The sequence below is a fragment of the Pristiophorus japonicus genome, chromosome 12, assembly GCF_044704955.1.
Source record: "Pristiophorus japonicus isolate sPriJap1 chromosome 12, sPriJap1.hap1, whole genome shotgun sequence".
NCBI lineage: Eukaryota > Metazoa > Chordata > Chondrichthyes > Pristiophoridae > Pristiophorus > Pristiophorus japonicus.
Window position 1 is genome coordinate 74,392,445 of NC_091988.1, and position 26,609 is coordinate 74,419,053.

The 26,609-nt window shown below is 44.6% G+C and overlaps 1 protein-coding gene across 11 annotated transcripts in view; it reads right to left on the bottom strand.

The window, feature by feature from the left end:
- eefsec (eukaryotic elongation factor, selenocysteine-tRNA-specific) overlaps window positions 1-26,609 on the bottom strand; it is a 468,842-nt gene that overhangs the window by 309,775 nt on the left and 132,458 nt on the right. For all 11 annotated transcript variants that reach the window (XM_070895666.1, XM_070895672.1, XM_070895675.1 and 8 more), the window contains one exon: window positions 3,783-3,879. In XM_070895666.1, coding sequence (XP_070751767.1) covers window positions 3,783-3,879 — 97 coding nt within the window. The remainder of the gene's footprint in view (window positions 1-3,782; window positions 3,880-26,609) is intronic.

The window sequence follows — 26,609 nt, forward strand, 5'->3', positions numbered from 1 at the left end:
ACATAAAAAGGAAAAAAGAGTGGCTAAAGAGGATGAGGAGTTAATAATGGGAAACAGGGAAATGTCAGAGACTTTGAACAAATATTTTGTATCGGTCTTCACGGTGGAAGACACTAAAAACATCCCAATAGTGGATAACCAAGGGGCAATAGGAAGGGAGCAACTTAATACAAACACTATCACTAAAGAAATAGTAGTTGGTAATATAATGGGACTAAAGGCGGACAAGTCCCCTTGACCTGATGGCTTGCATCCTAAGGTCTTAAAAGAAGTGGCTGCAGAGATAGTAGATGCATTGGTTGTAATCTACCAAAGTTCCCTGGATTCTGGAGAGGTCCCAGCGGATTGGAAAACGGCAAATGTAACGTCCCTATTTAAAAAAGGAGGCAGACAGAAAGCAAGAAACTATAGACCAGTTAGTCTAACATCTGTCGTTGGGAAAATGCTGGAGTCCATTATTAAGGAAGCAGTAGCAGAACATTTGGAAAAGCATGATTCAATCAAGCAGAGTCAGCATGGTTTTATGAAAGGGAAATCATGTTTGACAAATTTGCTGGAATTCTTTGAGGATGTAACGAGCAGGGTGGATAAGGGGAAACCAGTGGATGTGGTGTATTTGGATTTCAAGAAGGCATTCGATAAGGTGCCACATAAAAGGTTACTGCACAAGATAAAGGTTCACAGGGTTGGGGTTAATATATTAGCATGGATTGGCTAACTAACTGAAAAAAGAGAGTCGGGATAAATGGGTCATTTTCCGGTTGGCAAATAGTAACTAGTGGGGTGCCGCAGCGATCGGTGCTGGGGCCTCAACTATTTACAATCTATATTAATGACTTGGATGAAGGGACCGAGTGTAATGTAGCCTAGTTTGTTGATGATACAAAGGTGGTTGGGAGAGAAAATTGTGAGGGCATAAGAAATCTGCAAAGGGATATAGACAGGCTAAGTGAGTGAACAAAAATTTGGCGGATGGAGTATAATTTGGGAAAATGTGAGGTTATCCACTTTGACAGATAAAAATAGAAAAGCAAATTCTAATTGAAATGGAGAAAAATTGCAAAGTGCTGCAGTACAGAGGGATCTGAGAGTCCTTGTGCATGAAACACAAAAAGTTAGTATGCAGGAACAGCAAGTAATCAAGAAGGCAAATGGAATGTTGGCCTTTATGACAAGGGGGATAGGGTATAAAAGCAGACAAGTCCTGCTACAACTGCGCAGGGTATTAGTGAGGCCACACCTACAGTTTTGGTCTCCGTATTTAAGAAAGGATATACTTGCATTGGAAGCTGTTCAGAGAAGGTTCCCGAGGTTGATTCCGGAGATGAGGTAGGTGACTTATGAAGATAGGTTGAGTAGGTTGGGCCTATACTCATTGGAGTTCAGAAGAATGAGAGGTGATCTTATCGAAACATCTAAGATAATGAGGGAGCTCGACAAGGTGGATGCAGAGAGGATATTTCCACTCATAGGGGAAACTAAAACTAGGGGACATGGTCTTAGAATAAGGGGCCGCCCATTTAAAACTGAGATGAGGAGGAGTTTCTTCTCTCAGAGGGTTGTAAATCTGTGGAATTCTCTGCCCCAAAGTGCTGTGGAGGCTGGGTCATTGAATATATTTAAGGCGGAGATAGACAGATTTTTGAGCGATAAGGGAATAAAGGGTTATGGGGAGCGGGCAGGGAAGTGGAGCTCGGTCCATGATCAGATCAGCCATGATCTTATTAAATGGCAGAGCAGGCTCGAGGGGCCAAATGGCCTACTCTTGCTCCTATTTCTTATGTTTTTATTTCCTCAGGTGTGGGAATCCAGGACAAGGGAGCAGAATCTTATAATTAGAGCTAGGCCATTCAGGGTCGCTATCATGAAGCACTTCTTCAGAAAAAGGGTAGTGGAAATCTGGAACTCTCTGCCCCAAAAAGGTGTTGATGTTGAGGGTGGAGGGTGGGGGGCGGGGGGTGGGGGATGGGTCAATTGAAAATTTTAAAACTGAGATTGTTAGGCAAGGGTATAAAGGGTATGGAGTAAAGATGGACAAATGGAATTGAGATACAGATCAGCCATGTTCTAATTCAATGGTGGAACAGACTTGAGGGGCTGAATGGCCTCTTCCTGTTCTTACGTGATTCTTGTGCTACTAGCCTGAAGGTAGGTTTATTTTCTCTATCCCATTAAAAAATGTAACATAGCTTTGAGATTCCCCGAGACTCAAGTGCCCTTATTAAAGTCAGTCCTCAACCATTGGGTCCAGAGAGAGCATTTTGAGCTGTCAAGAGGGAAAGTCAAGGAGACCACTCATTCATATATCCATGAGCCTGGTCGCATTACATTACATAAGATGTACGGCACAGAAACAGTCCATTCGGCCAAATCAGTTCACGCCGGCTCCACTCGAGCCTCCGCCCATCTTTCGTCATCTAAATCTATCAGTATAATCCTCTATTCCCTTCTCCCTCATATGCTTGTCTGGCCTCCCCTTAAATGCATCTATACTATTCGATTCAACCACTCCCTGTGGTAACGAGTTCCACATTCTCACCACTCTCTGGGGAAAGAAGTTTCTCCTGAATTCCCTATTGGATTCCTGGGTGACTATCTTATATAATGGCCTCTAGTTATGCTCTTCCCCACAAGTGGAAACACTCTCTCTCTATCCACTCTATCAAAACCTTTCATAATTTTAAAGACATCTATAAGGTCACACCTCGGCCTCCTTTTTTCAAGAGAAAAGAGTTCCAGCCTGTTCATCCTTTCCTGATTGGTATACCCTCATATTTCTGGTAAATATTCTTTGTAAATGTTCTCTGCACCCTTTGCAGTGCCTCTATATCCTTTTTATAGTATGGCGACCCATTGGCATTCCGAGCCACTTGTCCATGTTCCCAGCTAGGTTTGGTGTGCAGCACAGAGAGATTCAGAACAGAAAGAGGAGTGACAAATAAAAGACGAGGCGCTAAATCTCAATTTTGATGCTTCATTACAACAGTGACTACACTTCAAAAGTATTTTATTGGCTGTAAAGTAAAGCTCCCCTTAGAGGAGAGAAAGTGAACAGGAGATCGAGTAAATAAAGTGAAACAGTTTCTAATGGCTGAATGGTCGATAACCAGAGGGCTCAGATTTAAGGTGATTGGCAAAAGAACCAGAGGCGACATGAGGAAAAACCTTTTTTACGCAACGAGCGGTTAGGATTTGGAATGCACTGCCTGATAGGGTAGGGAATACAGATTCAATAGTAGCCTTCAAAAAGGAATTGGATAACTACTTGAAGGAGAAAGAATTGCAGGGATATGGGGAAAGAGCAGGGGAGCGGGACTAACTGGATTGCTCTTCGAAAGTGCCGGCGCAGACACGAAGGGCTGAATGGGCCCTTTCTGTGCTGTACTGTGATGTATTTGTGCAGGAGAATTTTCAGGTTGCTTCACAGACAAACTCAAAGGTTTCTTTGAACTTTTTTATAGTATTACTACAGCGATGATACAGTTTCACTCAGAATATCATTTTCAAAAGGGAAGTGGAAATCCGTGCCATTATGCGCGCAAGATAAAGGACAAGCTTGTAGGAGAAACCTTTCCATTTTGAGCCCTCCCTCCCAGTCTTATCACAAATAATACATTGCTTGCTGTTCACTACCTTTCGGCCTCAATGTTTAATCTCCCGGTGGACTGCTCCAATGCTCCCACCCTTTGTAGTCTCATCAAGATGGGTTGCTAAATTTACCCCAATACAAGAGCAGTTATTGTGGAGTAGGTTTGTAAATTGCCCACAAGAGGAACGCTTACCTCAATAAGTTCTGAAATGCCTTGTGCAGTCTCTGTCTCTGGGGCATCGGGTCCTCCAGGCTTGGCAGCAACAGGAATGATGGGACACCCGTTAAACCTGCAAAACACACCACTCGGTAAAATGGCAACTTACTTACAGTCGGAAGAGAATCAAGAAACAAAGACAGACTTTCATTTATATAGGGCCTTTCACGACATCAGGACATCCCAAAGCGCTTTACAGCCAATGAGATACTTTTTGAAGTGTAGTCACTGTTGTAATGTGGGAAACGTGGTAGCCAAATTGAGAATAGCAAGCTCCCACAAACAGCAATGTGATAATGACCAGATGCTCAGTTTTAGTCATGTTGATTGAGGGAGAAATATTGGCCCCTGGATACTGGGGATAACTCCCCTACTCTTCTTTGAAATAGTGCCATGGGATCTTTCACCTGAGAGAGCAGACGGGGCCTCGGTCTCATCCGAAAGACAGCATCTCCAACAGTGCAGCGCTCCCTCAGTACGGCACTGGAGTGTCAGCCTATATTTTGGTGCTCAAGTTTCTGGAGTGCGACTAGAAACCACAACTTTCTGACTCAGAGGTGAGTATGCTACCCGCTAAGCCACAGCTGACACCATGGAACATTTGTTAAGTTGAATTTGAATACAGCAATTGCTTCTACCCTTCTGCCTATTTTCTTCCCGCTTTCCTGACAATCCCAATTCTTTGGGCGTGGGAGGGGAATTTGGTTCAATGGGCACCACTGATGGCCCAAGTGGTCATACAGCAGACTATTCGACCATGGAGGTCATAGCTAAAGATGATCTTCTTACTAGATGTCCACACAATGCTCATTGGATAGTAGTCAGGAATGAGGACTGTGGCTTATCTTTTCTTCCTAAGATCAGGACACTGATTTAATGCATGCGCAGCCGAATGCGGAGATCTACACCAATTCCTTTAATCATCTTAAACCCTTCAATCAGATCAGGAAACCTGGGATATTCTGCTCTGCATGGCTGAACGCTGCACATTTATTGACTAGGAGGCAGTGTCAGGCTGACAAGCGGTTGCTTTTGGGCTTTATACTGCTCACAACCATTACATCAATGCCGTGCATTTCAAGAGACAGAAACTGATAGACAAATCTGAAGGGATCACGGTCACACATTCTAAAGCACCTCGTGAAGAACCACTGTTTATGCAGTTCAATATCAAAGAAAGTAATTGAAAAGCAATCGTTGTTTGGTACTGAAAGGCAGATAACTTCTATTAAAAATGAACTTATTAACATATAACGTGCATCACAAAAGTTGGGATCCTGCAACCGTAAATCCACTTCACGTAACAACACTTGTGTGGGAAAATGAACTAGAAAATGTTAGAGGAGTTAACACCTTCTTCTGATTTTTTTTTTTTAAAAAGACTGGTCATTTTCACCCTACTGAGTGCTGGTTTATTGAGCTCACTGTCTCTGAACACTGTGAAAAGTGGTCCAATTGTGGATAACAAGAGAAGTTAAAGACAGTGTTAGATTAAAGGAAGAGGCTTATATTGGCCCTGAATTTGCGGTCCTGATGAGGGCGAACAGGCAGCGTTCGTCATCATTTCGCCTTTAAAACTGACGCAACTTGAGGATTTAGCGCATGCGCAGCCGAATACGGAAATCCTGAAGTTGCGGTCTGTCAGTGACTCCTCTTCCCACTGGCTGCGCAGTGATCACTCCCTCAACCACAGAGCCAGCAATCAGTGCAATCATGGAAACTGACAAAATCTTCGGCTCTTCCCCGGTAATTATACGGTTAAATTCCTCATTAAAAGTCAGACTCTTTTGGATTAGGTGTAACTGGGTTTTAACAGCGCATTGACTGTTAAGCAAAGGTTATGGCACTGAAAAACTCATTTTAATTTTGGGCAATGTCAAATTTATCCATTTTAATAACAATTAAAAAAAAATGTAAACTTTTTTAAAAGTTTTTTTTTTTAAAATAGTTTGTTCATCTTTATTTCAGTCTTGCCTTTTCCCCATGCGAGAGCCCAGTCTTTGTTTAGCTCTCTAACATTTTCAAAAAAAGTTAGAATCAAAGGAGCTTATCCACTTCCTGGTTCGTTGTCAGTGAGAATTCTGCATTTTGATCGGCTGCTTAGACAGCTTGTTGACGTCACAGCAGCTCGCACAAGGGTTTCCCCATTAACTTCCGTTGATTTGAGTTACGTGTCGGAAAACCCGAAATTCTCGACACCAAGATCGCAAAATCTTTGTGCGATGCTTACTTCGGGCCAGCGGAACACCTTCGCTTCACCGTATGGTTGCAAATTCCGGTCCAATGTTGCCAAAAAGAGCAGTAAGCCTGAGGACTGGGACGATTTTATAATTCATCAAAGGGGGACTAAGAAATTGATAAGGAAAGAGAAAATAGAATAGAAACATCGAAAATAGGTACAGGAGTAGACCATTCGGCCCTTCGAGCCTGCACCACCATTCACAAGATCATGGGTGATCATTCACCTCAGTACCCCTTTGCTGCTTTCTCTCCACATCCCTTGATCCCTTTAGCCATAAGGGCCATCTCTAACTCCCTCTTGAATATATCCAATGAACTGGAATTCCCTACCTCTCTGCATTAGGGAATTCTACAGGTTAACAACTCATCTCCTCATCTCAGTCCTAAATGGCTTACCCCTTATCCTTAGACTGTGTCCTCTGGTTCTGGACTTCCCAAACATCGGGAACATTCTTCCTGCATCTAACCTGTCCAGTCCCGTCAGAATTTTATATGTTTCTATGAGATCCCCCCAAATCCTTCTAAACTCCAGTGAATACAGGCCCAGTCGATCCAGTCTCTCCTCATATGTCAGTCCCGCCATCCCGGGAATCAGTCTGGTGAACCTTCGCTGCACTCCCTCAATAGCAAGAACATCCTTCCTCAGATTAGGAGACCAAAACTGAATACAATATTCCAGGTGAGGCCTCACCAAGGCCCTATACAATTGCAGTAAGACCTCCCTGCTCCTATATTCAAATCCCCTAGCTATGAAGGCCAACATACCATTTTCCTTCTTCACCGCCTGCTGTACCTGCATGCCAACTTTCAATGTGAGAGTAAACTAGCAAGAGACATAAAAACAGATTGGAAAAGCCCTGCAGGGATGTAAAAAGGAAGAGATTAGCAAAAGTAAATGTTGGCCCCTAAGAGGCAAAGATGGGAGAAATTATAATGGGAAATAAGGAAATGGCAGAGACACTAAACGAGTAATTGTATCGGTCTTCACGGTAGAAGAAATAAAAAAGCATTCTGGAAATAGTAGGAACTGAGGGTCTAATGAGAATGAGGAACTTACAGAATTAGTAAAGATATAGCACTGGAGAAATTAATGGGACTAAAAACCGACAAATCCCCCGGACCTGATGGTCTGCACTCTCGGATTTTAATAGAGGTGGCATCAGAGATAGTGGATGCATTGGTTTTGATCATCTAGAATTCCTTAAGATTCTAAAATGGTCCCAGTAGATTGGAAGGTAGAAAACGTAACTCCACTATTCAAGAAAGGAGGGAGTGATAAAACAGGGAACGATAGACCAGTTAGCCTGACATTGGTAGTAGGGAAAATGCTCAAATCGATTATTAAAGATGTGGTAACAGGGCACTGAGAAAATCGTATGATTGAGAAGAGTCAACAAAGATTTATGAAAGGGAACCAGTGGATGTGGTGTACTTGGATTTTCAAAAGGACACAACTGCTACCAACGACATGAAGTAGCTGTGCATGTGTAATTCCAGTGGTTTTTTGTTTGTTCTCGCTGGACTTCCCACAGATTGCTGAGAGAGAGAGAAAGAAGAGGGGTGGAAATTTGAGGTCTGTGATGTGAGTGAAGGTGATATTAGGATGTTGTCAGATTGAGAGCGTTTTATTGTACTCTCGTCAAGTGTGCTTATCGCTATTGGCTCCTCTGTCTGTTGCGGCTTGAACACACGGCTGGTTGAGGACAAGATCAGATCAGTCATGATCTTACTGAATGGCGGAGCAGGCTCGAGGGGCCAAATGGCCTACTCCTGCTCCTATTTCTTACGTTCTTATGAACAGAATACAGGCACAGGATGTTAGGATTTGGAAAAGGATCATTGAGAAAGGGAGTATAGACAGTGCGGAGTGACAGAGAGAGGAGCGCTCGACACAGAGACTGGGCAGGAAACCGAGAGGGAAAGTGGAGAAGGAACGCGAGGAGAGAGTGTGGCAGCGGTGTGATTAATTCATCAGAATGAATTGCTAAAACTTCCAGTACAATTTAACGAGGAAATGTGAGTTGAAGGTGATTTTAGGATGTTATTGGATTGAGAGAGTTTTATTGAACTCTTGCCGAGTGTGCTTTTCACCATCAGCTCCTCCGTCTGTTGTGGTGAACGTTATTTTTTCATATTTGGGACCTGACATTTGTGCGCAGAATGCTTCTGCACAGCTTCAAGGTCGTTGGCAGCAGTCACTCCATTTTCAAAAAGCATTCGATAAGGTGCCACACAAGAGGTTACTGCACAAAATTCGAGATCATAGGACTGGGGTAATAGATTAGCATGGATTGAGGATTGGTTATCGGACAGAAAACAGTAGGAATAAACAGGTTGGCAGGCTGTAACTAATGGGGTACCACAAGGATCATTGCTTGGGCCTCAGCAATTTACAGCTATATCAATGAGGAGATGAGGGGGACTGAGTGTAATGTACCCAAGTTTGGTTACTATACAAAGTTAGGTAAGAAAGTAAGCTGAGGGGAGGATGCAAGGAGGCTACAAAGGGATTTAGACAGGAAGTGAGTGGGTAAGGACATGGCAGATGAAATATAATGTGGAGAAGTGTGAAGTTATCCACTTTGGGAGGCAAAATAGATAAGCAGAATATTTTTTAAATGGTGAGAGATTAGTAAATGTTAGTATTCAGAGGGACCTGGATGTCCTTGTGCACTAATCTCAAAGTTAACATGCGGCTGCAGCAAGCAATTAGGAATGCAAATGCTATGTTGGCCTTTATTACAAAAAGATTGGAATATAAGAGTAAAGAAGTCTTACTGCAATTATTTGGTCTCCATACCAAAGGAAGAATATACTTGCCTTAGAGGGAATGCAATGTAGGTTTGCTAGACTGATTTCTGGGATGGGGAGATTGTCAGTGAGGAGAGATTGAGTAGACTAGGCCTATATTCTCTAGAGTTTAGAAGAATGAGAGGTGATCTCATGGAAACATACAAAATACTTACAGGGCTTGACAGGGTAGATGCAAGGAGGATGTTTCCTCTGACTGGAGAGTCTAGAGCCAGCGGTCACAGTCTCAGAATAAGGGGTCAGCCATTTAAGACTGAGATGAGGAGAAATTTCTTCACTCAGAGGGTGGTGAATCTTTGGAATTCTCTAACCCAGAGGGCTGTGGATGCTCAGTCGTTGAGTATATTTAAGACACAGATTGATAGATTTTTGGATACTAAGGAAACCAAGGGATATGAGAGTAGTGCAGGGTTGAGGTCAAAGGTCACCCATGATCTTATTGAATGGTGGAGCAGACTTGAGGGGCCAAATGGCCTACTCCTGCTCCTATTTTGTATGTTCTGTATAATTTTATAAAATGTTAACAAAAAAAAACATTTTATAAAATGGAAGAAGGATTTTCCCCCAAGAAGACGTATGTTATAGCAGAGGAGAATGGGAAGATTGGAAGAAAAACAGTGGCGATTAAAATAAAACACCATCAGAGCAGTAGTGATTGGGTTCACCTTTAAGAACAGAAGGGAGATGTGTGGTGATGACAAGAGGATAGAATGATGCACACGCATGCTTGCTCTGAGAAGTGAATTTGCATCCCCCAAGTTTCAAAAAGCATTTTTCCATTTAAAAACACAAGACGCACTGTTTTCTTGTCATCAGCTATAGTTGGGAATATAAACTGCACGATTTCCTTGTTTCAGTGGTAACCAAGGCCCATTTTTACACGGGACCGAGGAGATGCTGCCAGATTGACAGCTCCATCACTTAAGCATGAACGTGTTCCGAGGATTAGCCTCGTAAACTCTTGGAAGCAAATTCATTCGGAGAAGTTTTTTTTTTGAAGGGACGCCCACAACAAGATTGCGACACATCTCAAGTCGTGTAGTTCTTTGAAGACTTGATTTTACTTGACGCTTTAAATGTCCACAGTGGGGAACCAGTTCCAAGATCAGTAATTGTATGTCTCAGCCAGTCTCTGGTGGTAGATGGGTCTTTAATACTCAGATAATTATACAGACATGAACCCTACAACATAAGCTTTTCTAGTAGTTTTCAGCCTTGTGGGAATATTTTTGAGTGCCATGGGTCGCAATGCTCAACACTCGGTGCTGTAGGATGATTACTATACTCTCTGAGCACCGCAGAGATTTGTGGAATGAGAATAGTTAAATACTCCAGTGACAGAATTGGACATTAATCAATGCCACAATAATCTTTTAATTCTATAATTTCCATCCATTATAAGTCAATAATAGAAAGCCATCAACTCTTGTTTTGATTGAGAAACCTAGGTCCATTGTGTACAACATTACAACAGTGACTACATGTCAAAAAAATACTCCACTGGTTGTAAGGCGCTTTGGGACGTCTGGTGGTCGTGCAAGATGCTATATAAATGCAAGTCTTTCTTTCTTTTCAACACTACCAAGGGTGGAAAAAAGAGCAACGGTGAAGTAAATCAAGAAATGGTGGAGGGTTGAGGCAAAGATTGGCACCGGGCATAAATGCGAATTGTTAAAATGATGCATGCAGTCTCCAGAGATTTCGCTGAAGGAGCACCGCAACACAAAATGAGGATACAAGAAAAGATCACCACAGTGCATGTGGCCAGTCCTAGTGTGTGGGAAATATAACCCATGATACCACTCAAGTATCGCCATCAACTTGTTCTTTGGGTATTTCCTTGGTAGTCCATCCCATGTATTTACCACTCACTGGGTAAAGTATAAACACTAAGCTGTCTTATCATCCTCACTCTTCGACATGTCGACCTCTTATAGAATCGGTGACTCTTAAATATATTGACATTTGCCTCATTGGGATCTTGAATACCACAATGAGATCACCCCTGAAGATTTTCTTCTCAGTGTAAACCTTCTTAGCGGCTCCTCGTAACTCAGGCGCTTAATCCCAGCTACTGATTTAGTAGCCCTTTACTGCACCCTCTCCTATGCCTGGATGCTTCTGTTACCAATTCAGGTCTGCCGTGGTTACCTTCTCACATTCAGTGGCATCAGTCGTTCCAGTAAACGGAGCACCTTACATTCATGCAAGTTCACTCACTCTGCCCTGTATCTACTTGTGCGATGGCATAACCCAGGGACATAATCACCATCAACAACAACTTGTATTTATATAGTACCTTTAATGTGGTAAAAACATTCCAAGGCACTTCACAGAAGCATAATCAAACAAAATTTGACACCGAGTCACATAAGGAGATAATAGGACAGTCAACCCAAAAGCTTGGTCAAAGAGGTAGGTTTTAAGGAGCAACTTAAAGGAGGAGAGAGAGGCAGAGAGGTTTAGGAAGAGAGTTCCAGAGCTTATGGCTTAGGCAGCTGAAGGCACAGCCAACAATGGTGGAGCGATTAAAATCAGGGATGCTCAAGAGACCAGAATTGGAGGAGCGCAGATATCTCGGAGGGTTGTGGGGCTGGAGGAGATTACAAAGATAGGGAGGGGCAAGGGCCATGGAGAGATTTGAAAACAAGGATGAGAACTTTTAAATCGAAGCGTTGCTTAACCGGGAGCCAATGTAGGTCAGCGAGAACAGGGGTGATGGGTGAGCGGGACTTGGTGCAAGTTAGGACACGGTCAGCCAAGTTTTGGATAACCCTTGTGATCTGAACTGAATATTCATGTTTTTTGCACTTCGAAGGCGGACCGAGATTAATAAGAATTCATTAAGAACCTTCATTTCACGATGAGTGATCATACAGATTAACAATTATGATCAGATTAATTTAATTTAATCAGTGCAACTTGTCTTCACATAATAATTCAAAATAATGGACACACTCCACTGTTCCTCATTAGAGGATCACCTTTGTTGACTTAAACAGGATAATTTCTGTGTTCCAAACTTCTCATTGCCTTTGCTATCTGACTGCCTTGCGACAAGCAATTTCTAAAAGTCCTGACTGCCTGTGTGAGTTTGTCTGGGTTTAACTCTCGCTATTCGCAGCCAGGAAGTGGATCATGGACTTCCCAACACAAGGTGCGTGAGATGTTTTTTAATTGCCGAGACAGACTAACAATTGCTTATTCTTAGCAATATATAGAGAAACATCACCAACGCTAGCTCATTAAACACCAATCAGCTGAGCCATTTTCAACAAGTTAGTGTGAATTCACTATGCATTTAAAAAAAAACATTAAAAGTAGCTCTTTTCCAAATGCTTTGTGTGAAAATCGGGCAAAAAAACCCCAAAATGTGACAACCTCTTTCTCATTGTACGGTGATCCCTATCTCTGTAATTTCCTCCAGCCCACAACTGCTCCCCCGCGATGTCTGCGCTCCTCTAATTCTGCCTTCTTGTGCATCCCTGATTATAATCGCTCAACCATTGGTGGCCGTGCCTTCTGTTGCCTAGGCCCCAAGCTCTGGATCTCCCTCCCTAAATCTCTCCTCCTCTCTCTCTCTCTCTTTCCCTCTTCATGATGCTCCTTAAAACCTACCTCTTTAACCAAGCTTTTGATCACCTGTGCTAATTTCTACTTATGTGGCTCGGTGTCAAATTTTTAGCACATAATACCCCTGTGAAGTACTTTGGGACGTTTCGCTATGCAAATACAAGTTGTTGTAGTTGAATTATGAAAGGTTTTGATACAGTCGACACAGAGAGTGTTTCCACTTGTCAGAAAGAGCAAAACTAGAAGCCATCAATATAAGATAGTCATCAAGAAATCCAATATGGAATTCAGAAGAAACTTATTTACCGAGAGAGTGGTGAGAATGTGGAACTCACTACCACAGGGAGTGGTTGAAACATATGAGGGAGGAGGGAACAGAGGGTTATTTAGATGAGGAAAGACGGGAGGAGGCTCGAGTGGAACATAAATACCTGCATGGACTGGTTGAGCCAAATGGGCTGTTTCTGTGTCGTATACTATGTAATTACACACAGTGGGACTAGACCAACACACTCATAAGAACAGAAGAATTAGGAACAGGAGTCGGTCATCTAGCCCCTCGAGCCTGCTCCGCCATTCAAAAACATCATGGCTGATCTGGACGTGGACTCAGCTCCACTTACCCGCCCGCTCCCCAAAACCCTTAATTCCCTTATTGGTTAAAAATCTATCTATCTGTGATTTGAATACATTCAATGAGCTAGCCTCAACTGCTTCCTTGGGCAGAGAATTCCACAGATTCACAACCCTCTGGGAGAAGAAATTCCTTCTCAACTCTGTTTTAAATTGTCTCCCCCGTATTTTGAGGCTGTGCCCCCTAGTTCTAGTCTCCCCGACCAGTGGAAACAACCTCTCTGCCTCGATCTTGTCTATCCCTTTCATTATTTTAAATGTTTCTATAAGATCACCCCTCATCCTTCTGAACTCCAACGAGTAAAGACCCAGTCTACACAATCTATCATCATAAGGTAACCCCCTCATCTCCGTAATCAGCCTAGTGAATCGTCTCTGTACCCCCTTCCAAGGCTAGTATATCCTTCCTTAAGTAAGGTGACCAAAACTGCACGCAGTACTCCAGGTGCGACCTCACCAATACCCTATACAGTTGCAGCAGGACCTCCCTGCTTTTGTGCTCCATCCCTCTCGCAATGAAGGCCAACATTCCATTGCCTTCCTGATTACCTGCTGCACCTGCAAACTAACTTTTTGGGATTCGTGCACAAGGACCCCCAGGTCCCTCTGCACCGCAGCATGTTGTAATTTCTCCCCATTCAAATAATATTCCCTTTTACTGTTTTTTTTTCCCAAGGTGGATGACCTCGCATTTTCCGACATTGTATTCCATCTGCCAAACCTTAGCCCATTCGCTTAACCTATCTTAATCTCTTTGCAGCCTCTCTGTGTCCTCTACACAACCCGCTTTCACACTAATCTTTGTGTCATCTGCAAATTTTGTTACACTACACTCTGTCCCCTCTTCCAGGTCATCTATGTATATTGTAAACAGTTGTGGTCCCAGCACCGATCCCTGTGGCACACCACTAACCACCGATTTCCAACCGGAAAAGGACCCATTTATCCCGACTCTCTGCTTTCTGTTAGCCAGCCAATTCTCGATCCATGCTAATACATTTCCTCTAACTCCACGTACCTTTATCTTCTGCAGGAACCCTTTGTGTGGCACCTTATCGAATGCCTTTTGGAAATCTAAATACACCACATCCATCGGTACACCTCTATCCACCATGCTCATTATATCCTCAAAGAATTCCAGTAAATTAGTTAAACATGATTTCCCCTTCATGAATCCATGTTGCGTCTGCTTGATTGCACTATTCCTATCTAGATGTCCCGCTATTTCTTCCTTAATGATAGCTTCAAGCATTTTCCCCAACTACAGATGTTAAACTAACCGGCCTATAGTTACCTGCCTTTTGTCTGCCCCCTTTTTTAAACAGAGACGTTACATTAGCTGGTAACTCCCCAGAGTCCAGAGAATTTTGGTAGATTATAACGAAAGCATCTGCTATAACTTCCACCATCTCTTTTAATACCTTGAGATGCATTTCATCAGGACCAGGGGGCTTGTCTACCTTGAATCCCATTAGTCTGTCCAGCACTACCTCCCCAGTGATAATGATTGTCTCAAGGTCCTCCCTTCCCACATTCCCGTGACCAGCAATTTTTGGCATGTGAAGACCGAAGCAAAATGATTGTTTAAGGTCTCAGCCATTTCCACATTTCCCATTATTAAATCCCCCTTCTCACCTTCTGAGGGACCAACATTTACTTTAGTCACTCTCTTCCGTTTTATATATCGGTAAAAGCTTTTACTATCTGTTTTTATGTTTTGCGCAAGTTTACTTTCGTAATCTATCTTTCCTTTCTTTTTTGCTTTCTTAGTCATTCTTTGCTGTCATTTAAAATTTTCCCAATCTTCTAGTTTTCCACTAACCTTGGTCACCTTATACGCATTGGTTTTTAATTTGATACTCTCCTTTATTTCCTTGGTTATCCACGGGTGGTTATCCCTTCTCTTGCCGCCGCCTTTTTCACTGGAATACATTTTTGTTGAGCACTATGAAAGAGCTCCTTAAAATTCCTCCACTGTTCCTCAATTGTGCCACTGTTTAGTCTGTGTTCCCAGTCTACTTTAGCTAACTCTGCCCTCATCCCACTGTAGTCCCCTTTGTTTAAGCATAGTACGCTCGTTTGAGGCTCTACTTCCTCACCCTCAATCTGTATTACAAATTCAACCATACTGTGATCACTCATTCCGAGAGGATCTTTTACTAGGAGATCGTTTATTATTCCTGTCTCATTACACAGGACCAGATCTAATATAGCTTGTTCCCTTGTAGGTTCTGTAACATACTGTTCTAAGAAACAATCCCGTATGCATTCTATGAATTCCTCCTCAAGGCTACCCTGTGCGATTTGATTTGACCAATCGATATGTCGGTTAAAATCCCCCATGATTACTGCCGTTCCTTTTTCACATGCCTCTATTATTCCCTTGATTATTGTCCGCCCCACCGTGAAGTTATTATTTGGGGGCCTATAAACTAAGCCCACCAGTGACTTTTTCCCCTTACTATCTCTAATCTCCACCCACAATGATTCAACATTTTGTTCATTCCAGCCAATATCGTCTCTCACAACTGCCTTGATATTATCCTTTATTAACAGAGCTACCCCACCTCCTTTCCCTTCTTGTTTATCCTTCCGAATCGTCAGATACCCCTGTATGTTTAATTCCCAGTCTTGGCCACCCTGCAACCACTTGTAATGATTTGTGCCGTCAACTCATTTACTTTATTTCGAATGCTGCGTGCGTTTAGGTAGAGTGTTTTACTACTGGTTTTTAAACCATGATTTTTAGTTTTGACCCCTCCTGCAGCCCCTTTATATTCATACATAGTGTCCCCTCCTATCACCTTATGGTTTACACTTACCCCAGTGCTACTCTGCTCATCAAACTTAGAAGCATTTCCTGAGATCCTGGATCAAAAACATAAGCTAAGATTGTTGGAGCAACCGCATACTGCAGCGGTGGAATTTCGATTGGAGCAATGCTGACCAGTTCACAGTCACACTGCTACGGGGAAGGCACTGTGACATTCCCCGTATGGGGAAGGATACTTTGGGAGTGACCTTGCTTGTCAGCTGTAGCTCAGTGGGTAGCACACTCACCTCTGAGTCAGAAGGATGTGGGGGTTCAAGTCCCACTCCAGGGACTTGAGCACATGAATCGAGGCTGACATAAGTGCATTGCTGAGGGAATGCTGCACTGTTGGAGGTACCGACTTTTGGATGATGGGTTAAACCAAGGCTCAGTCTGCTCTCTCACGTGGACGTAAAAGATCCCATGACACTGTTTTGAAGAAGAGCAGAGGAGTTATCCCTGGTGTCCTGGCCAATATTTATCTCCCAACCAACGGAACAAAAACAGATTATCCGGTCATTATCACATTGCTGGTTGTGGGAGCTTGCTGTGTGCAAATTGGCTGCCACGTTTCCCACATGAAAACAGTGACGACACTCCAAAAGTACTTTATTGGCTGTAAAGCGCTTTGAGACGTCTGGTGGTCGCGAAAGGCGCTACAGAAATCCAAGTCTTACTTGCTTCATGGCAGCTTGTTCAGACAGACAAGCTGTCCATCTTGTCAGCTGCTGTGCTGTGTGGCACAGGGTAACTGGGGTGTTTTTAAAAAAAAATAAATAAATGGCACTTTTTATTTCGACAGACAGCAAAATCCAGGCACTTTTCTAAAATTATATAATTACATATTTATTTCCGCAACTATGACCCTGAAATTACACTGTGTAATACTAAAGTATAAATGCTTAACGTGTTGGTGTGAAATTTCTTTCACCACTATGTTAGCAGAAGGCATCAAAAGGATCAAAGCCTCTCGTACGCAGTAGTCACACAGCATAACGTCACAGCTTGCGTTTGCTTTAAAATGAAGGCAATGCTGAAAGTTGAAAATTACAGATTTGTTCCCTAATTCATGTCTGAACATTGCAACAGGACAGTTAAAGATACAGTGTTCAGTAAATTGGATGAATTAGAAATAGTAGCCAAAACATGTTTAATAAAACTAACCAACTTTTATTTTTAATTTCTCAAGGTTCATTTTTCTCACTTCTCTTTAAAGAACAACTTTTATTTATATAACGCCTTTAACATAGAAAAACGTCCTAAAGCACTTCACACGATTGTTGTAAGACAAAACAAATAAATTTGACACCGTGCCACATAAGAAGAAATTACGGCAGATGATCAAAAACTTGGTCAAAGAGGTAGTTTTTAAGGAGAGTTAAAAGGAGGAAAGAGAAATAGAGAGGCGAAGACGTTTCAGGAGGTCCAAGCAGCTGAAGGAACCGCCACCAATGGTTGAGCAATTATAATCAGGGATGTTCAAGCGGGCAGAATTTGAAAAGCGCAGACATCTCGTGGGGTTGTGAGGCTGAAAGAGATTACAGAGATAGGGAGGGGCGAGGCCATGGAGGGATTTGTAAACAAGGATGAGAATTTTGAAATCGAGGCGTTGCTTAACTGGGAGCCAATGTAGGTCAGCGAGCACAGCGGGTGATGGGTGATCGGAACTTGATGCGAGTTAGGACACGGGCTGACGAGTTTTGGATTTCCTCAAGTTTACATAGGGTAGAATGTGGAAGGTCAGCCAGGAGTGCATTGGAGTAGTCAAGTCGAGAGATAACAAAGGCATGGATGAGGGTTTCAGCATCAGATGAGCTGAGGCAGGGTGGAGGTGGGCAATGTTACGGAGGAGGAAATAGGCAGTTTTAGTTATGCTGCGGATATGTGGCTGGAAACTAATTTCAGGGTCAAATACGACACCGAGGTTGTGAACAGTCTGGTTTAGCCTACCAGAGCTTGGTCAAAGAGGAAGGTTTTAAGGAGCATCTTAAAGAAGGAAAGAAAGGGAGAGAGGCATCTCGTTTTCAAAATTATCATCTTGGTTTGCAAATCGCTCCATGGCCTCACCCCTCCCTATATCTGGGAGAGGGATGGAGTCAGTGGCTAGGGAACACAATTTGTGGCGGGGACCCTTCGGTCTTCCCAATATTTAATTGTTGGGAGATTTCTGCTCATCCAGCACTGGATGTCAGACAAGCAGTCTGACAATTTAGAGACTGTGGAGGGGTCAAAAGAAGTGATGGAGAGGTAGAGCTGGATGTCATTAGCGTACATTGGAAACTGACTCCTTGATTTAGGATGATGTCGCCAAGGGGCAGCGTATAGATGAGAAATAGATCCTTGGGGGAGTGGGAAGCAAAGCCATTGCAGGAGATTCTCTGGCTACGATTAGATAGATAAGAATGGAACCAGGCGAGTGCAGTCCCACCCAGTTGGACAATGCTGGAGAGGCGTTGGAGGAGGATAGATTGGTCAACTGTGTCAAAGGCAGTTAAAGGAGAAAGGAAAAATAAAAGACAAATAGAAAAAATATTGCATTTATATAGTGACTTTTACATTCTCAGGACATCAGAGAGTGCTTCACAGCCAATTAATTATTTGAAAGTACAGTCACCATGTTATAAAAAAGCAAAATACTGCGGATGCTGGAATCTGAAATAAAAACAGAAAATGCTGGAAATCTCAGCGGGTCAGGCAGCATCTGTGAAGAGAAACAGAGTTAATGTTTCAGGTCGATGACCCTTCGTCAGAACTGGAGCGCGTTCGGAAAGAACAGAATCTTAACAAGCAATGAAAGGGGGAGGGGAAGAAAGAACAAAAGGGGAAGTCTGTGATCGTTTGGAAGGCAGGAGAGATTAGAGACACAAAAGGGATGAAACTCATGAAACCACATGAAACAGCAGCTTGTTCTGGAGGTCTACTATTCTCTAGGAAATTAACCACTTCCTGACGTCTAACCTAGATCTGGCCTATACAACTTAAATGTGTGTCCCCTGGTCCTACTGAACCTGTTTAATTGAAATAAACAGTCAGCTGGAACACAATCAATTCCCTTCATTACCGTAGAAACATCAATTCGATCCCCCCCCCCCCCCCCCCCCCCCCAAGTCTAGGCTTCTCTAAGGTATAGAGTCCCAACTCTTTTAGCCTATCTATTCTCATTTAACAGATGGCACCTCCGACAATGTACAGGTTTGGGGACTGAACCCTTAACTCTCTGACTCAGGCAACAGTGCCACCACTGAGCCAAGCCAACACTTCCATGATGTTCAGCAGAAAATAGTTGAGGTGAAAGGAGAAAATTATTTTCATTTTTCAGATTGCCAAATTTCAACCCCCCGCCCCCACCCCCCGCCAACTCTATGTCTTGTTTATACTGCTTATACAGCCCAAGCTCAGTGTACGAAGTCTGAAGTGTAGAAAAAGTAGTGCTTATATAGCTATTTTGGGGGAATATGCATGTCTCCCCATCAGATACGACACAAGGACATAGTGCATTTGAAACACAAGAAAGACTTGGATTTAGAGAATGCCTTCACGACTTTTGGAATGTTGTCACTGTTGTTATGTGGGAAACTCGGCAGCCAATTTGCGCACAGCAAACTCCCACAAACAGCAATGTGATAATGACCAGTTAAGCTGTTTGTTATGTTGATTGAGGGATAAATATTGGCCCAGGACACCAGGGTAACTCCCCTGCTCTTCTTCGAAATAGTGCCGTGGAATCTTTTAAATCCATCTGAGAGGACAGATGGGGCCTCGGTTTAACGTCTCATCCGAAAGACGGCACCTCTGACAGTGCAGCACTTGCTCAGCATTGCACTGGAGTGTCAGCCTAGATTTTTCGTGCTCAAGTCTCTGGAGTGGGACTTGAACCCACAACCTTCTGACTCAGAGGTGAGTGTGCTACTCACTGAGCCACGGCTGACACCTATGGGGTCATGTGGCCAAGAGTCAACCCCCAGTTTATATCGATTCGACACATATCCAAATCAGCCCAGTTTGACCTCGCACTGATGTGTCGTGTGTAACTCAGCTGAGGACAAATCACAAAAAGAATGATAAGGGAGATTGGAAAAAACATTCTTTACAGGGGGTACAGATCGAGCGCGGAATTCCCCGCCACAAAGCACTGTCGGTGCAGTGTCTACAAAAAGGACTAAGACAGTGGGTTGAAATAGAGGAGTATTGAAGCAGATAGCGAGGATTTGGCTGGGTGCCTCTCGTGGAGATCAGCAGCGCAGACCCGATGAGCCAAGTAGCCTGTTTCTGTGATGGAACATCCTACAATTGATTTTAACTGCTCGGTGGAGGTTAGATTTTGTTTGACTTCTGGTTTTTAACATCATTCCTCGAAAATTCATATGACTCTTTGCATTCATTAAGGCAGGGAATAGCACTGCTGAATGGAACACGTTCCAATTCAGAGACCCTCTTGCATTGCAATACGTAGAATTTAAAGCACAAAAATAGACCAGTCACCCCAAGTAGTCTATGCCGGTGTTTATGCTCCACATGAGTCCCACCCTACTTCATCCAACACTGTCAGCATATTCTTCTCTTCCTGTCTCCCTCATGCATTTATCGAGCTTCCTCTTAATTGCATCTCTGTTATTCGCCTCAACCACTCCCTGTGATAGCGAGTGCCACATTCTCACCACTCTCTGGGTAAAGAAGTTTTATTAGTGACAATCTTATATTTATCGCCCCTAGTTTTGGTCTTTCCTGATAAGCTCATAATAAAGGATGAAACTGAGTACTGTGAGCAATGAGTAAGTGTGACCTTAGCTCCTTTAATAAGTCACCAGAGTGCAGGTACCGCGTGGAGGGCCTGCTTATATACAGTGCTCCCAAGGGATGCTGGGATCACTTGGGACTCCAACAGGTAGGTCCTCTGGTGGTGGTGTGGTACAGGTTGCCAAGGGTTAAATACATAACATCACTCCCTTGTAAAGTCAATTGTACACTTATTTACAGGGTGAGACGATTTGGGGTTTTTCGCTCCCTTGTCGATCGTCTCAGTACAAATGCAGGTGTGGGTGAGTTGGTTAGTTCTTCGCTGGGCTGCTGGGGATGGTGAGTTCGGCTTCGTGGTCAACCATGATGTCGGTTGCCACTTGTGTGTGTGTGTTGGAGGGTCGAAGTTGGAGGTGTCGTCTTCAGGTTTCTCTTAGCTGTTAGTGAACCGCAATTTGATTTGGTCCAAATGCTTTCTGCACGTTAGTCCATTGGCCAATTTGACCTGAAACACCCTACTCCCTTCTTTGGCTATGACCGTGCCAGCGAACATTTAGGACCATGTCCATAATTGAGCACAAATACAGGATCATTGACCTCAATATCACGAGAAAAATTTGCGCGGTCATGATACATACTTTGCTGATACCGCCTGCCCTCTACGTAATCATGGAGATCAGGGTGGACAAGTGAAAGCCTTGTTTTGAGCGCCCTTTTCATGAGCAGCTCAACTGGGGGAATCCCGGTGAACGAGTGGGGTCTGGTGTGGTAGCCGAGCAAAACTTGGGACAGTCGGGTCTGCAGGGAGCCTTCCGACACGCATTTCAAGCTTTTCTTGATGGTCTGAACTGCCCGTTCTGCCTAGCTGTTGGATGCGGGCTTGAACGGGGCAGATGTGATGTGTTTGATCCCATTGCGGATCATGAATTCAGCATTGGTGAAACACGGCCCATTGTCGCTGACTAGGACATCACGTAGGCCGTGTATGGCAAACATGGCTCGTAGGCTTTCGATGGTGGCAATGGACGTGCTTAGAGACATTATTACACATTCAATCCATTTTGAATAAGCATCCACAAGAACATTTTGCCTAGAAATGGCCCGGCATAGCCCACGTGGATCCTTGACCACGGTTTGGAGGGCCACGACCAGAAACTTAGCGGTGCTTCCCTGGGTGCATTGCTCAGTTGAGAGCAAGTGTTGCATTGGCGCACGCATGACTCTAAATCTGAGTCGATGCCGGGCAACCACACATGAGATCTGGCTATGGCTTTCATCATTACAATGCCTGGGTGGGTGATGTGTAGGTCACGAATGGACGTTTCTCTGCCTTTCTTGGCAAAGACCACGTGATTACCCCCAAAAAACCAGTCCGTCTGCAAGGATATTTTGTCTTTGTGCCTGTAGAACGGCTTAATCACCTCCTGCATCTCCGCTGGGACACTGGACCAGCTCCCATGGAGGACACAGTTTTTTTTTTTACCAGGGACAGTAAAGGATCCTGGCTGGTCCAGGTCCTGATCTGGCAGGCCGAAACGGGCGACTTTTCATTTTTGAATGCATCCATCACCATGAGCAAGTCTGGAGGCTGTGCAATTTCCACCCCGGTGGTGGGCAATAGCAGCCAACTGAGAGCATCAGCGCAGTTCTCTATGCCTGGTCTGTGGCAGATTACATAGTTGTATGCCGACAGCGTGAGCGGCCATCTTTGGATGTGGGCAGAGGCATTCGTGTTAATCCCTTTGCTCTCTAAGAAGAGCGATGTAAGCGGCTTATGGTCAGTTTCAAGCTCAAACTTGAGGCCAAACAAATACTGGTGCATTTTTTTCACCCCGTAAACGCATGCCAGAGCTTCTTTTTCAATCATGCTGTAGGCCCTTTCGGCCTTGGACAGACTCCTGGACGCATAGGTGACCAGTTGCAAAATCCCCGATTAGTTATCCTGTTGTAACACACACCCGACCCCATATGGCGACGCATCGCAAGCTAGCACTAATCGTTTACATGGGTTATACAGAACAAGCAGTTTGTTTGAACATAACAGATTTCTGGCTTTCTCAAAGGCAGCCTCTTGTGAATTCCCCCATACCCAGTCGTCTCCCTTGCACAGCAGCACATGTAGGAGTTCTAGCAAGGTGCATAACCCAGGTAGGAAATTACCGAAATAGTTGAGGAGTCCCAGGAACGACCGCAGCTCCGTCACGTTCTATGGTCTCGGCGCGTTCTTGATGTCCTGTCTTGACATCGGTGGGTCTGATGCCGTCTGCTGTGATTCGTCTTTCCAAGAACTCTATCTCCTGCGCCAGGAAAGCACACTTCGAGCGTTTAAACCGGCTTCCCACACAATCCAACCGACTTAGAACCTCTTCCAGATTCTTCAAGTTTTCGATGATGTCCCAACCTGTAACCATTATGTCGTCCTGGAAAAAAATGGTGCAAGGAAAATTGCCGCTGCCGACCGAATTCCAAACGGGCATCTGTTATAGATGAACAGACCTTTGTGCGTGTTAATGCAGGTGAGGCCTTTCGAAGATTCCTCCAGTTCCTGCGTCATGTAGGCCGAGGTCAAGTCCAACTTGGTGAATGTCTTCCCCCAGCCAGGGTCGCAAATAGGTCGTCTGCCTTGGGTAGCAGGTACTGGTTCTATAGCGAAAAATGGTTAATCGTTATTTTATAGTCCCCGCAAATTCTGACCTTGCCGTCACCTTTAAGTACCGGGACAATCTGACTGGCCCACTCGTTGAATTCCACCGGCGCGATGATGCCTTCTTGCTGCAGCCTGTCCAGCTCAATTTCCACTTTCTCTCGCATCATACACAGTGCCGCCCGTGCCTTGTGGTGGATGGGTCATGTACCGGGAGCCAAATGAATCTGCACTTTCTCCCCCGAGAAACTTCCAATGCCTGGCTCGAACGACGATGGAAATCTGCTCAGAACCTAGGCACATGAGGCATCGTCAACGGACGAAAGCGCTCGGATGCCGTCCCAGTTCCAGCGGATTTTTCCCAGCCAGCTTCTGCCAAACAGTGTGGAGCCATCCCCTGGCACGATCCATAGTGGGAGTTCGTGCAGTGCTCCATCATAGGAGACTTTGACTTCTGCACTGTCAATTACAGAGATCAGTTCTTTGGTGTACGTTCTTAGCTTGGTATGAATGGGACTGAGCTTGGGCCTGTGTGCCTTGTTGCACCACAGCCTGTTAAAGGCCTATTTGCTCATTATGGACTGACTTGCACCCGTGTCCAGTTCCATGGATACTGGAATTCCATTCAGTTCAACTTTCAACATTATTGGTGGACATTTCGTGGTGAAGGTGTGTACCCTGTACACTTCTGCCTCCTCGATTCTAGTCTCTAGTTCCGCCAAGGATCGGGCTTCCTCTGCAATTTGGTGGTTTGCAGCTCACCTGCACATTCGCTGGAGGTGTCCCATTGTTCTGCAGCCGTTGCACAATATTGCTTGAAGCAGCATTGATGGGCCCGATGATCACCTCCACAATGCCAACAAGGTGTTAACTGCTTCACATTACCGATTGATGGCGGACTCTGGGTCATCTGAGGTTGTTCAGCAGCCGGCGTGTATATTCTGCCATGTATATTCCTGCTCAAAAACGACGTTACTTTGTGCACAGTACTGGCCGAAACCTCTATGCTGCAAATTTTTTTGGGTGTTGTCGCTGGTGGACATAAATGCCTGGGCTATCGTTATGGCTTTGCTCAGATTCGGTGTTTCAACAGTCAGTAGTTTGCAAAGGATTACTTCATGGCCAATGCCAAGCACAAAAAAGTCTCTTGGCATTTGTTCCAGGAATCCATCAAATTCGCAATGTCCTGCGAGGCACCTTAGTTCGGCGACGTAGCTCGCCATTTCCTGGCCCTCCGATCGTTGACACGTGTAGAACCGATACCTCGCCATCAAAACGCTTTCCTTAGGATTTAGGTGCTCCCAGACCAGTGTACACAATTCTTCATAGGATTTGGTTGTTGGTTTTACCGGAGTTAGAAGATTCTTCATGGGGCCAATAGGTTGTTGCCCCACAGATGGTAAGGAGGATCGCCCTTTGTTTGGCAGCATTCTCGTCCCCTTCCAGCTCGTTGGCCACGAAGTATTGGTCGAGTCTCTACACGAAGGCATGCCAATCGACCCCTTCAGATAACTTTTCCAGGATACCAACTGGTCTTTGCATTTTCGCATGGTTGTTCGTTATTTCGTCGCCAATTGATAAGCTCATAATAGAGGATGAAACTGAGTTCTGTGAGCAATGATTAAGTGTGACTTTAGCTCCTTTAATCAGACTCCAGCGTGCAGGTACCGCGTGGATGGCCTGCTTATATACAATGCTCCCAAGGGATACTGGGATCTCTTGGGACTCCAACAGGTAGGCCCTCTGGTGGTGGTGTGATACAGGTTGCCAAGGGTTAAATACATAACATTTCCCACAAGTAGAAATATCTTCTCTACATATACCCTGTCTAACCCTTTCATAATGTTGGAGCCCTCTACCAGGTCCACCCCTCAGCCTTCTCTTTTCTTGAGAAAAGAGACCGAAGCCCATGTCTGAATTAAAGCACTGCAAGATTGTGTGTAGCAGATCAGATGTAATGCAAAGCTCCCTACATTCTTCCCCAATGCACAAGTGCCATGTTTTTTTCCCCCAATTCCCATGGCAGACATCCCACGGCCTCTCCAAGGGAGATCGCCAGTTCAGTGCCGAACTAGGCTGGATTGAAAACTACACAAGCTCTTTTCACCCAGGGCCCACACCCATGTCCAAGTCCACCCGAACCTCTGTCGTCAAGCTACAGTACGTGGACGACGCCTGCGTCTGCACACATTCAGAGGCTGAACTCCAGGACATAGTCGACGTATTTACTGAGGCGCACGTAAGCATGGGCCTTACGCTAAACATCCGTAAGACAAAGGTCCTCCACTAGCCTGTCCTCGCCACACAGCACTGCCCCCCAGTCATCAAGATCCACGGCGCGGTCCTGGACAACATGGACCATTTCCAATACCTCAGGAGCCTCCTGTCAATAAGAGCAGACATTGACGACGAGATTCAACACCGCCTCCAGTGCGCCAGTGCAGCCTTCGGCCGCCTGAGGAAGAGAGTGTTTGAAGACAAGGCCCTCAAAACTGCCACGAAGCTCATGGTCAACATGGCTGTGGTAATACCCACCCTCCTGTATGGCTCAGATAATGGACCATGTAGACACCTCAAGACGCTGGAGAAATACCACCAACGATGCCTCCACAAGATCCTATAAATCCCCTGGGAGGACAGACGCACCAACATTAGCGTCCTCGATCAGGCCAACATCCCCAGCATTGAAGCACTGACCACACTTGATCAGCTCTGCTGGGCAGGCCACATCATTCGCATGCCAGACATGAGACTCCCAAAGCAAGCTCTCTACTCGGAACTCCTTCACGGCAAACGAGCCAAAGGTGGGCAGAGGAAACGTTACAGGGCACCCTGAAAGTCTCCCTGAAAAAGTGCAACATCCCCACTGTCACCTGGAAGTCCCTGGTCAAAGACCGCCCTAAGTGGAGGAAGTGCATTCGGGAGGGCGCCGAGCATCTCGAGTTTCATCACCGAGAGCATGCAGAAATCAAGCGCAGGCAGCAGAAAGAGCGTGCGGCAAACCTGTCCCACCCACCCTTTCCCTCAACAACTATCAGAGTGGAAGCAAGTGTTCCTCAATACCGAAGAACTGCCTATGATGTTGAAACAGTTTAGGTGGAGATAAGGAATAATAAGAGGAAAAAGTCACTGGTGGGCTTAGTCTATAGGCCGCCTAACCGTACAACTCTGTTGGCCGGAGCAGAAACCAGGAAATAGTGGGGGCTTGTAAAAAGAGAACAGTAATAATCATGGGTAATTTTAACCTCCATATTGATTGGACAAATCAAATTGGTCAGGGTAATCTTGAGGAGGAATTCATAGATACATAAGGATGGGTTCCTTGAGCAGTATGTAACGGAACCAACCAGGG